The 12,093-nt window shown below is 39.7% G+C and overlaps 1 protein-coding gene and 1 long non-coding RNA gene across 4 annotated transcripts; both read left to right on the forward strand.

Annotated features, from left to right (window-relative positions):
* Positions 1-812: 812 nt before the first annotated feature.
* On the forward strand, positions 813-3,125 carry LOC130136679 (uncharacterized). 3 transcript variants are annotated; one of them, XM_056306786.1, is made up of 7 exons: positions 813-1,347; positions 1,833-1,913; positions 2,159-2,215; positions 2,296-2,366; positions 2,545-2,623; positions 2,707-2,766; positions 3,033-3,125. In XM_056306786.1, the coding sequence occupies exons 2-6, from the start codon at positions 1,837-1,839 to the stop codon at positions 2,723-2,725; spliced, it is 303 nt and encodes a 100-aa protein (XP_056162761.1). In that variant the 5' UTR covers positions 813-1,347; positions 1,833-1,836; the 3' UTR covers positions 2,726-2,766; positions 3,033-3,125. The 3 variants fall into 3 exon arrangements, with proteins under 3 accessions (XP_056162761.1, XP_056162759.1, XP_056162760.1); XM_056306784.1 differs by having other exon boundaries at positions 814-1,347; positions 1,733-1,913; XM_056306785.1 differs by having other exon boundaries at positions 814-1,347; positions 1,733-1,913; positions 2,707-2,772; positions 3,068-3,119.
* A 131-nt stretch (positions 3,126-3,256) lies between these two features.
* LOC130136680 (uncharacterized) lies at positions 3,257-4,046 on the forward strand. The gene is made up of 2 exons (XR_008815460.1): positions 3,257-3,324; positions 3,685-4,046. It is a non-coding gene; the product is annotated as an uncharacterized LOC130136680 (long non-coding RNA).
* Positions 4,047-12,093: the final 8,047 nt, after the last annotated feature.

Raw genomic sequence — 12,093 nt, forward strand, 5'->3', positions numbered from 1 at the left:
CCACTTTGAGTGAAATTTAAATTTTTTGAGGTGCAAAAAAAAAATCAAAAATTTCAAAACTTCACAAAATGGCTTAAAATAGCTGTGGCTACCTACTTTGAGTGAAATTTAAATTTTTTGAGGTGCCCAAAAAAAATAAAAATAAAAAATAAATAAAAATTTTCAAAACTTCAAAAAATGGCTTAAAATACCTGTGGCCACCCACTTTGAGTGAAATTTAAATTTTTTTAGGTGCCCAAAAAAATAAAAAAATAATAACAAATTTGAAAACTTCACAGAATGGCTTAGAATATCTGTAGCCACCCACTTTGAGTAAAATTTAAATTTTTTGAGGTGCCCAAAAATATAAAAAAATTCACAAAATGGCTTAGAATACCTGTGGCCATCCACTTTGAGTGAAATTTAAATTTTTTAGGTGCCCAAAAAAAATTAAAAAAAAAATCAAAAATTTGAAAACTTTACAGAATGGCTTATAATACCTGTGGCCACCCACTTTGAGTAAAATTTAAATTTTTTTAGATGCAAAAAAAATCAACAAATCAAAACAGATTTCTGTTCCAGAAATCAATTTCTAAAGCAGAATTAGTCAAGTTTTACCAAATAGATTTCTCTTCAAGAAATCAATTTCTGGCAAGAATTTGATTTCTGGAGCATAATGGTCGCACCCTTAGCTCCCTTCTTCTCTGTCTATAGTCCAGCAACTCTGTCTCTCTCTCTTCTCGTGTAAGGGGCTCTCGACTCCCACTTGGGTTCTTCTTGAAGCGCCGCATCGTCCTCGCGTTCGAAGCGCCTTGGCTTCCGTGCGGCGTTTGCCGGGGAGGTGGCGACATGGTGGACTCGGGGCTCTCCGGTTCGAACGAAACCAGCTACAGCAGCGGCGTGTGCTCCACGCCGACCGGCACGGAGGCTCCCTCCTCATACGCGACGCCGCCGGATACGGAAGCCCTGAGGAGGCTCTCCGACAGCCTCGAATCGATCTTCGAGCGCCCGCGCGCCGGCGCCGGCTCGTCCTTCTCCAACGCCGCGATCGTCGCCGGCGACGGCCGCGAGGTCCCTGTCCACCGGTGCGTCCTCGCCGCGCGGAGCCCGTTCTTCGGGGCCGCGTTCGCGGGGAACGAGAGCGGAGCGAGGCTCGAATTGGCGGAGGTGTTCGGCGTGAGTTCTTTCTTGGGTGTTCTTCCTTTTTTTTTTGTTCTGGGGAAAAGGAAGAAACTGGATAGGTGCACGCCGGTGAGGAAGCCTCACACTTCGACTTCAGATCTGCTCACGTGGTCGGAGACTCCGCCTCCCCACGATTCGGTGGCGCCCGGTTCGGCTTCCTCTCTCTCCAATTCTCGCTCTCACCAGGTGCGGCGTTCGGTCGATTCATTCTTGATCTTTCGTTTTCGTTTCTGTTTGATGCGATGAGTGTGCTTCTGCTTTATTTTTTTCATGTGAAGTACTGATGATTTCCTGCTCATAGAATGAGTTTAATTTGCAAATGACATGGGAGGAGGTTCATTTGATGTGCGATCAATCTCTCATTTGCACTCTTTCGTGAGACATATCTATTTGTTAATTTTCATTTGAACTCAATTTGAGACTGAAGTGGCAAATTCCTTCTGCCTGCTTGTTGAACTGTTCTTTTTGTTTTTTCCCCTTTGGCACTCTGCCATTAGTTTCATTTCTGACTTCTACTGAATTTCTTACTCTTGTTAAACTGATGGCTCCATCACGGTTGCTAATTTTGTAGGTGTTGTGAGAAGAGAGTAAGTGCTGTTGCAGTAAGCAATGATGGCCTATTTGTGTGTTTTGCTGATAAGCTTGGAGTTGTTTGGGTTGTGAGTTTAAAGGAGGATGCTGAAAATCAGGCTTTGCCTGATTAAAAAGCAGCACCAATGCTGGCTCACTATTGCAGCATCATCGCTAGCTTGGTAAGTTGGTTTCTTTTTCAAGGTGTCCCTTTTATCCCCTTCTCTGTGTCCAACATACCCAGATAAAGTTTAAACTGTTGTTAATTTTTTGAAAGAGAACTCAAATGTTAAATTCTTTTATTGATTTTGGTAATGCTTAAATATTTGCTAATTTTTGGCGTGACTGTCCATCCTTGACGTCATGATGACCTGTATGCTTTTGAATGCTTCGTCGTTGTGTTAATTAAGTGAAGGATCTGTTGCAGGAATTTTCTCCAGATGGACGGTTCATTGTCAGTGCTGATCGGGATTATAAAATTCGTGTAAGGCTATTTACTTGTCTATCAGTTAAACTTCTAGGTTGTTCTTATACCAATCTTGTATCATTTTGTAATTGCAACAGGTTACTGTGGTTCCCAAGAATCCATTGGATGGGGCTCACGAGAGACAAACTTTTTGCTTGGGTCATTCTGAGTAAGTGTCTATGCGTTGAAGTTCGAGGCCAGGTGTTTTGAATAGAAATTTTGAAAAGATTTTGGCTTTTTATGTGCCCTTGACACGATTAAACATCGAATCATGTATGCTGTTCCGAAGATTTTATTGGCAGATTAAGTGGGGTACTAAATCGCTTTATTTCTGACGTTGATGACAGATATGTATCCTGCCTTGACTTCATTCGTTCCCCAGATTATCCACATGGGCTTCTTGTTTCAGGAAGCGGTGATTCCACTGTGAGTGATTGCAGCTGAGAAGTTTCCCCGGTTTACATGGAGTCTAGTTTTGCCTAAGTACTCAGTGCATCTTTCCTCTGTAGGTTCGCCTTTGGGATGTGACATTGGGTTCTCTCTTGGATACTTGTGAAATTGGAGCTAAGGTATTGGTTCCTCACTTCTTTGAATGTAAGATGGTATCACTGACTTGAATGCGTCTAAGATTTTTGTCAGACTTATAATGCTTCAAAGATTCTATTATAGTACCTACTTCCACAGAACTGTATTCAGGTTAACTTATGTCTCAGTTAACCAGTAATTGTGCTTGCACTTTCACAATAGAGCAAAAAGACTAAGAATGCTTAGGTGTGGTTCAAACTAGCTGCTGTTTCTTTCATTATAATTTTGTTCTGTTTGGTTCTTCACCCAGTTTGACAGAAGGATTTACTTTCTTCCTGAAGGCAGAACTTTCAGCTACTGATGGAATAGAAGAAGAGCCCTGTCATGCTGTCACTGATCTTTGTACTTGTCCAAATGGTACATCCATAGCATTGGCAGTTCAGAGGCAAGTTCCAGAATACTTGTAACTCTTTAGGCTTGAACCTGGAAGATTTCCTGATTCATTTTCTTGATTCTGATGCTTCATGTGTGGTTTTTGTAGCTTGAAAGGTGTAATGCTTTTGAGCTGTGATCTTTCTGCTAAAACTCTTTCTATAGCCAAGGTAAGCATATCCCTAGTACTCTACCTGTTTTGTATTTTCGAATAGCCTGCAAATACATGCAATGCATGGGTCAATTTTCTTGCGACATGTCTATGCATTAAGGGATCAATCTGGGGAAAGAAGAATTCTAATTACGCTCATTCCCTCAACCCATTGTAGCCAGACCTTTGAATAGATGACTGTCTGACAATGTTTATATGAATTATTCAATCTTGTATCGAGTTTAAGGTGGCTCGCACGTGTTTTGTTATTATGAGTAGGTTGTAGATTGTAATCTATTGTTGCTACTTCTGGACCCTTTTTATATGGTTAAATGCATACATAACGCAGTGTCGGTCCCTTGACTGCTGATTTTGTCAGGTGATACTCATTGAAGGAGAGACCTTAATACCAACAAGCTTGGGGACAAGCTTATCCGAGGGACTTCTGTGGATGGTCACGGTATCTCTAAGTTGCGTGGTTTCAACCAATCCTCTTTGGCTCGAGCGAGGGCCGTGTCTGCTTTTGAGGACAACAGTCAGGATGTACAGCGGAGGGAACATAATCCTCTTGAGAGGATTATGTTCAAGTACATTGAGCTATGTGTTGATACGCGGAGGGGGAGATTTGCCAAGGATGTTCAAGTACATTGAGCTATATGTTCAAGTACATGGAAAATGTAGATGAATGTATTTCATTTTGATATTATTATAATATTTTGATGTTATTAAGTGCTTAATCAATGTTAAATACAAATTCTAGAAATTAATTTTGCTTTTAATTAGTTTTAAAATCGAAAAATAGAAGAAATGATTTTATCATACGATCACAAATTATAAAAGTTCATTGCAAAAATAAAATTTTGTCGCTAATTTCATCCCTAAACAATATTCGTCGCTAAAGAATTAATAAAAATTTGTCGCTAAATTCGTCTCGGAACAATGTTCAAGGCAAATTGGCGACGAATTTTGCCACGAATAAATTTGTCGCAAATTACTGACCAAAAAAAAAAATCGTGGTAAATTAACGATGAATTTTGGCACGAATACAGTTCGTGGCAAATTAGCAACGAAAATTGAAATTTTTCATTGCTAAATTTTGCGACGCCAAATTGCCGACGAAATTTTTTTCGTCACAAATTCGTTTAGCGATGAATTTTGCCAAATTTTTCATGGCAAAATTCGTCGCTAAAACTTAATTTTTTTTATAGTGCAAAAGCACTAATTTGAAATGGAAACTCTCACAAATTCCAGTAAGTGGAATTTTTTAAAATATGAAGGATGAAAAAATAAATTAAATACTAAAATATAGATAATCACAAGTCGAAAAATATCATAACTAACTCAAAAGGAATCATTAATAATGAATTAGTAGACAAAAAAAAATTACCCTATTGATTCGATTCTCGTAGATGAAGGTATGCAAGGACCTAAAATAAATTACAAGATCAATCTTAAGATCACATGAGCCAAAGCTAAACTTAAAATAAAGAAAAAAAGGATTTTCGATCGAATTCCATATTAAGTTTATTTTTGAGTTATTAATGTTGCAATTTAAAACCCTTTGAATTTACCTAAAATCTTTTTTTTTTAAATCGGTCAAGCGAGTCTCTTATTTTTGACTCATTAAAAAATTACCCTATTGATTCGAATCTCGTAAATGAAAGTATGTAAGGACATAAAAAAAATTACAAGCTCAATCTTATGATCACATGAGCCAAAGCTAAACTTAAAATAAAGAAAAAAAGGATTTTCGATCGAATTCCATATTAAGTTTATTTTTGAGTTATTAATGTTGCAATTTAAAACCCTTTGAATTTACCTTAAATCTTTTTTATATTTTAATCGGTCAAACGAGTCTCTTATTTTTGACTCATTCAAACTCATCTATTCAGTTGAATTGCGAAAATCAAGGGAAATCGTGGTGCAAAAGATCCGGCCAGATAACCGCTCGGAAGGAGAGATTGGAGGGGAGGTGACGAAAACGATATCCACTCCAGTTCTCATCTGTGCGCGGCGTTCTTCTGCCGTTACTCCACCGCAAGCTTCTTCACGCCAGTCATCCTCCAATACACACTCAAATCTCCATCCATCCCCGTGATCATCATCTCCATCAGGTCCAGTTCTCAGAGAGCTCTAAAACACTTCGTTTTGTGGATTTCTTTCATTCGCGAACCGTCACAGTCGCTATCGAACATTGTCTGAAGCCATCGTCTGCTTCACCTTGTTCTTTGATCTTTGGTAGAGAGAATTCGAGGAGGTCTATTCTCGCTAGAAGTTTCTGGCGCTCATCTTCCCCAGGGACGCTCTCCAGAATCTCATCGTGCTCGCTTGACTAATAATCGCGATCAAAATTCCTCCTGAGCAAGGTAAGACTCGAAACGCTCTGATTCGGTTATTTTGCAGACGAAAGGTTAGTTTGAAGTCAGATGTTGATGTTTTTTTCTGGAAAGCGATTGGGGTTGGAACTAATTTTCATTGATAGGAATTAAAACTTTTTCAAGAAATACTTTGGACTGAAATGTAGACTTAGTATTGCATATGGAATTGTTTTACACGATGCTCACCATTTTGTTCGATTAGATGCACGAGTTAGATCCGTGGTTGTGACTATAAGCTCCATTAGAAACCAATGCGGCATATCCTAGATGATTCTGTTAAAAAAATGTTGATTACTGGATCTGTTTGCTAAGTCAATTTACTGTCAATCCAGAATTTCTTTCACATGCCGGTTGATTTGATTTCCATTACATTTTGTTGTCCTCGAGTACATTACTGATTCCTTGTTTTTGCTGTTGTTGTATTTGCATGGTTCATGTTAAACGGTGACCGTTTGCGATAAAACGGCCGGAGCTGAGATCGTGCTCTTCCTTGTGAAGGTTTCACTGTTGTCACGGTAAGTCATCGGTGATTCCTGCTGGAATTCCAGTCCGGCAAATGGTGAGGGCGTAGTTCTTGCTATACAAATAAGAAATCGGCAAAGGAATATACGGTTGATATCTTGACGTTCTGGTATGATGACCTTTGAGTTTTGATAATCTGGTGTAGTGAGCTATGTTTTTTTTGGATCTGTGCATTCCCGGTTTGTCTTGAAGAAGACGATGAAAGGAATACGCCCAAACAAATAAAAAAAATCAAAGAGAAAAGAAAGAAAAAAGAAAAAAAAAATATCATGGGTTTAATCTGTTCATAGTAAAAGATGACCTAAGTTGAGTTTTTTTTTTAACATGAGCTTGTTACGATTTTAATTGAGTTTGGGTTTGGTTTGGTCTTTAGAAAGTTTGCGCTTAATTTCACTCGAATAGGTTTGGACTGAATTAATATTTTTAGTGAATGATTATAGATAGATTGAAAGGGCCCGATTTAAGAGTCCAAATTTGCATCTGTGGCCCAGACTCGTAGGATCAGATTAGCCGATATTCGAGCCCAGCCCGCCCAAGTCCTTCCAGAAAAAAAAATCCGAAAAATAAAAAATTTGAAAAATTGTTAGAAAAGTAGACCTTGATTAGGTTGTTAGATTTTAGTATTAAAATTAATCTAGTTTTGTTTAGTTATAGTTTAGGAATTAGGGAGTTTTGATTTTCTCTAATTTAAATATAGGAAAATTAGTTTATTTAGAAAATTGAATTTGATTAGAACTTAGCTCATGGGAGTTGCTGTCCCAGGGCTCAATAATGAGGTCGTGTAATATTCTTTGCCCGACTTGTATCGGCTTATTGTTATCGCATATTACTTTTTACTCTCCTCTTATTATCGCTTTTGATGTGTTTGTTTTAGCCTTCTATGTAGTATCCTTGATCCTTGATTGAGTTTATATTATTTTTTTTAGCCTAGTTGGATGGTTTGGCCATACATTGGAATCATAATAAACACACAAACATTTGTATGGACATTTAGCGGGGCGAGAACCTTAGGATTCATAATTTTATAAAAAGACTGGATATTTTAGTTGACATATATAATCAAGTTTGAGTACTGAAAGGGCAATATAATCAAGTCCTCGATCCTAGATCTCGGGTTGTGTAACAAGTGAGGTATACTCCCATACTTCACTTGGTTCTTAGTCGACCCCAATAAACTAGTGGCGACTCCTCATATAGAATTTTAATAGGGTTAATTGAATCTATATGAATTTCCGACCGTAGTGCGAGTTAAGGGTTTGAGAGAACTCGAACTGATTGTGGACCATCGGTTTGTGTTTGGGATTACCTCTAAACCCATATATCCCCCGACACCTGTCGCGACCTCTCAATAAGAAGCTGAAATTGGATATGCTCTCATGAGCGCATGCTCACGGAGCTATAACGGCAAAGAAGAGGAGTCGAGGTTACATGCTACAATTAGTAACGAAGCCAATTAGGAGAACCTTGCTAATGGTCTTCAAGTGGGATCGACGATGCTGGAGCTTTAGATAGGACTTAATCTCCTTGCAGTTCTCGGCTACAGGACAGAGCCGAAGAGGTGACGTACACATTGACGGAAAAGCTCAACAAGGAAGAGTTCTTTGCCACGATTTTCGGTTTAAATGACAAGAGGAATCTCATAATGCTTTGACTGAGGAGATTAGCACCAGAGACAAGATTTGAACCGAAGATGGAGCACTTCGAGACTCTCGACCAAGAAAACAAAGCAACAGAGAGTATGCTCGGCAGGTGATGAAATCACCTCCGAGCGATTAATGACATCTGAAAGATGATGAAAAAGAGCAAGAATCTTGTAGAAACCTCCCGAATCTCCTTTTTCCCCGAGAACAAATTTCTTGCGTTGCTTTCAATTTTCTCTTAGTTGTGAACTCAAAAAAATCATCTCCCCTTCTAACGAGCAAAATTCACCTTTATATACTCTAATCCATACAGTTAGATGAGAGAGAGTTTGTTATCCACGTCTTTTTGTGCATATGCTCAATCCTCAGCGCCCATAATCTTTGCTCAACTTTCTCCTTTTCACACGGGCCTTCATCTCCAGCATTTCCAGTGGGCCTAGTTTTTATTTTTCTAGGATATAGCTCAGCAAGGATTTAGATACGCCTCATTATTGTAATCTTTTAAATTTTTTTGTTTTACTCTTTCACTATCCTGATGATCTCTAATCGTGTCATTGTCGTGGCCATATTAAGCCTTTCTATTACAGTAGACCTAACTATTCGAGAAGAAGCCCCAAACTTTATCTTTTCTATCAATTTTGGCATCATCTTGCAAAATTATTTCAGGAGCTGAATACTTTGCCTTGCTACAATTCAAAACTACTCATTCTACATTAATCCATGCCTTGTCTTTCCATCTATGCTCTCTTTGTATCTCTATCAGCTCTATAACCTTCTTAATCACTGGTCTTGTTTTTTTATTGGCCTTTTAACTTGCTGTTTCTATGTCGAGTACATATACCTAGAGGACTTGATGTGGTTTATGCCCAAAGATTAGGCTGTTAAGACAATGAGTCTATTTGAAAGAATATCTGAGAGTCAGAAAATTAGCAAACCATCCTTAAAAAGACCGGGTGGTAAAAGATCGTAGAAAGTATATAGCGTTGTTATCTTGACTCTTTTAGCACTTGATTGAAAGATTGGTACAAGTAAAATGAGGTCGTGTATAAAAAGAAGGAAATAATGACAATATAATTCTAAAGTAAGTCATGGGATGCTAGTATATAATTAAGTAATAACTAATTGTGACCTCATCCAAGGTCATTCACAACTAACCAGCCCAAAAGTACACAATGCGTCACAATTAGAATCTCTTAGCCTTTGTGTCTGGAATTGCATTTAGATGGTGCTCGACCTAGTGGTCCTGCTTAAGTGGGTGAGTTTGATCTTTATCATTGATGCACTAGTCTGTAGCCTCACCATTCCACATCTTAGAAGAAGACTTTGTGGAAGCTCATGCTGCAGAACTGGGAGGTAATGGTGTTGGTGTTGATATGTGGGAGGTTGGTCTCTAGTTAGGACATTAGGATCATTGTGTTCTTTATTGAGAGGACCTTTGGTACGTGGAAAAGGCTTCTCTATTTAATTTATGAGTTGAGGAAAGCAGTGCATAATTGTTTGTGGTTTAGGCTGGTCTTGCTAGCATGCCACTTCCTGTTTGATAAAAAGGTTGAGAGAGAGACCAGTAGTAAGAACCTTCGGTTAGTGACCAAGGTCATAGTGAGTTTCTTGGTTGGCACTATTATTTGGCTTGCGAAGACTCTTATAGTAAAGATCTTGGCATCTTCCTTTCACGTGAGCACCTACTTTGATAGGATTCAGTAGGCTTTGTTCAATCAGCATGTGAGCAAGACACTTTCAAGCCCGTTAGTCGAGATGAGGAAAATGGAGGAAGAGAAGGAGAATATTGCAGTCGAAGCTGAGAAGTTGCAGAAGGCGATGGCTATGATACTTCCCAACCTTAATGCGGCTTAATAGCCAGCAAAAGGTAGTAGGAGAGTGATAGGTAGCTGGAGAGGGCAGAAGAGTCCTAAAGGAAAGGGGGATGAGGGGATCACAATCGATCACTTGCATAAACTGAGTCCAAAGAATGGATCTCCCCGGAATATGAAGAGGCTAATGAATTTGGTCGGCATGGGAACCTCACGACACTAGATGAGCAAATATCTGGGGATGATGAATCTACGAAACAAATAAATAGCGAAAGTGAGGCCAGGGCAGCGCCGAATAAAATTTTCCAGAGTGTGGCTTAGCAGGATCCAAGAACGCCTTATTATTGTGATCCTTTAAATTTTTTTGTTCTACTCTTTCACTGTCCTGATGATCCCTATCCGTATCATTGTTTTGGCCATATTAAGCCTTTTTATACAATAGGACAAACTATTCGAGAAAAATCCTCAAACTTTATCTTATCTATCAATTTTGGCATCATCTTGCAAAATTCTTTCAGGAGCTGAATAGTCTGCTCTACACTCTCCCACTACCTTTCACTGGCAATTAAGCCGCATTAAGGTCAAGAGGTATAAAGCCCTTGCCTTCTGTAGCTTCTCAACTTCGATTGCAATCTTCTCCTTTGCTTCTTCCATTTTCCTCATCTCGACTAATGGGCCTGAAAGTGTCTCAAACACATGCTGATTGAACAAAGCCTACTGAATCCTATCGAAATAGGTGCTCGCGTGGAGGAAAATATGCCAAGACCTTGACTATAAGAGTCTTCGCAAGCTAAATAACTATGCCAACCAAGAAACTCACCAAGATCTTGGTCGCCAACCAAAGGTTCTTGCTAGTAGTCTCTCTCAACCTTTTTATCAAACAGGAAGTGCCATGCTAGCAAGATCAGCCCCAACCACAGACAATTCTGCACTGTTTTCCTCAATCCATAAATCAAATAAAGAACCATTTTTCACGTACCAAGGTTGCTCTCAATAAAAAACACAATGATTCAGTTGCCCCAACTAGAGACCAACCTACCACATATCAACATCAACACCATTTCCTCCCAATTCCATAGCATGAGCTTCTACATAGTCTTCTGCCTAAGATAAGATATGGTGAGGCTACAGACTGGTCCACCTACGATCAAGATCAAGCTCACCCACTAAAGCAGGACCACCGGGTCGAGCACCGTTTAAATGCAATCCTAGATACAAAGGCTAAGAGGTTCTAATTGTGGCGTATTGTGTACTTTTGGGCTGGTCGGTTGTCAAGAACCTTAGATGAGGTCACAATTAGTTATCACTTAATTATATACCCGCATTCCATGACTTACCTTAGAATTATATTGTCATTATTTTATTCTTTTTATATACGACCTCATTTGACTTATACCAACATTTCAATCAAGTGCTAAAAGAGTTAAGATAACGACGCTAGATACTTTCTACGATCTTTTACCACCCAGTCTTTTTAAGGATGATTTGCTAATTTTCTGGCTCTTAGATGTTCTTTCAAATAGACTCATTGTCTTAACAGCCTAATCTTCTGGCATAAACCGCATCAAGTCCTCTAGGTATATGTGCCTGACATTGAAACAACAAGTCAAAAAACCGATAAAAAAACAAAACCCGTGATTAAAAAGATTATAGAGCTGATAGATATACAAAGGGAATAGATGGAAAGACACAGCATGGATTAATGAAAAATGGGTAGTTCGGTAGTTGGAGAGTACAAAAGAGTCCTAGAGGAAAGGACAAGGGGGAAAAGGGGATCACAATCGATCACTTGCGTAAATTGAGCCCGAAGAATGTATCTGCCTGGAAAATGAAAGGGTTCATGAATTTGGTGCGGTATGGGAACCTTACGACACTGGATGAGCAAATATCTAGTGATGAAAGAAAATAAACAGCGAAAGTAGGATGAGAGCAGTGGCGAAGAAAATTTTCCAAGATGTGGCTCAGCAAGGATCCTGATACGCCTCATTATTGTGATCTTTTAAATTTTTTGGGAAAAAACCACCAAAAACCCCAAACTTTGCCATTTGTGACACATTTATCCCAAACTTTTTTTTGTGACACCAAAAACCCCGAACTTTGCTTTTTGTGACAAATTTACCCCAATGTATTTAGTCCATGGGCATTTTCGTCTTTTTTGCTTTTTCTTTTTTTTTTCTTTTTTTTTCCTTTCCGGCGAGGGGGGGCCTCGTCGGCGTTGGGCGAAGGCTGCTGCCCTCGCCGGCATCGGGTGAGGTTCGCCCTCGCCTGGGCGAGCGAGGGCGGCCCTCGCCCTACTCGAGCGAGTCGACCTCGCCCGACGCGCGAGGTCGACCTCGCCGGAGTCGGGCGAGGGCCGCCTCGCTCGCCCGAGCGAGGTGACCACTGCCGGCGTCGGGCGAGGTCCGCCACTCGCCTGGGCGAGCGATGGCGGCCCTCG

This window comes from Syzygium oleosum, unplaced genomic scaffold (genome assembly GCF_021117445.2).
Source record: "Syzygium oleosum isolate NSW1041296 unplaced genomic scaffold, Sole_v2.1 Sole_v2.47, whole genome shotgun sequence".
NCBI lineage: Eukaryota > Viridiplantae > Streptophyta > Magnoliopsida > Myrtales > Myrtaceae > Syzygium > Syzygium oleosum.

What these genes read in the sequence shown, in the direction of transcription:
- LOC130136679 (XM_056306784.1), top strand. Translation starts at nt 1,878, where the DNA reads ATGCTGGCTCACTATTGCAGCATCATCGCTAGCTTG. An exon ending in GCAGCATCATCGCTAGCTTG is followed by an intron (nt 1,914 to 2,158) that starts GTAAGTTGGTTT and finishes GATCTGTTGCAG; the next exon opens with GAATTTTCTCCAGATGGACG. An exon ending in CTTGTGAAATTGGAGCTAAG is followed by an intron (nt 2,767 to 3,032) that starts GTATTGGTTCCT and finishes TTCTTCACCCAG; the next exon opens with TTTGACAGAAGGATTTACTT.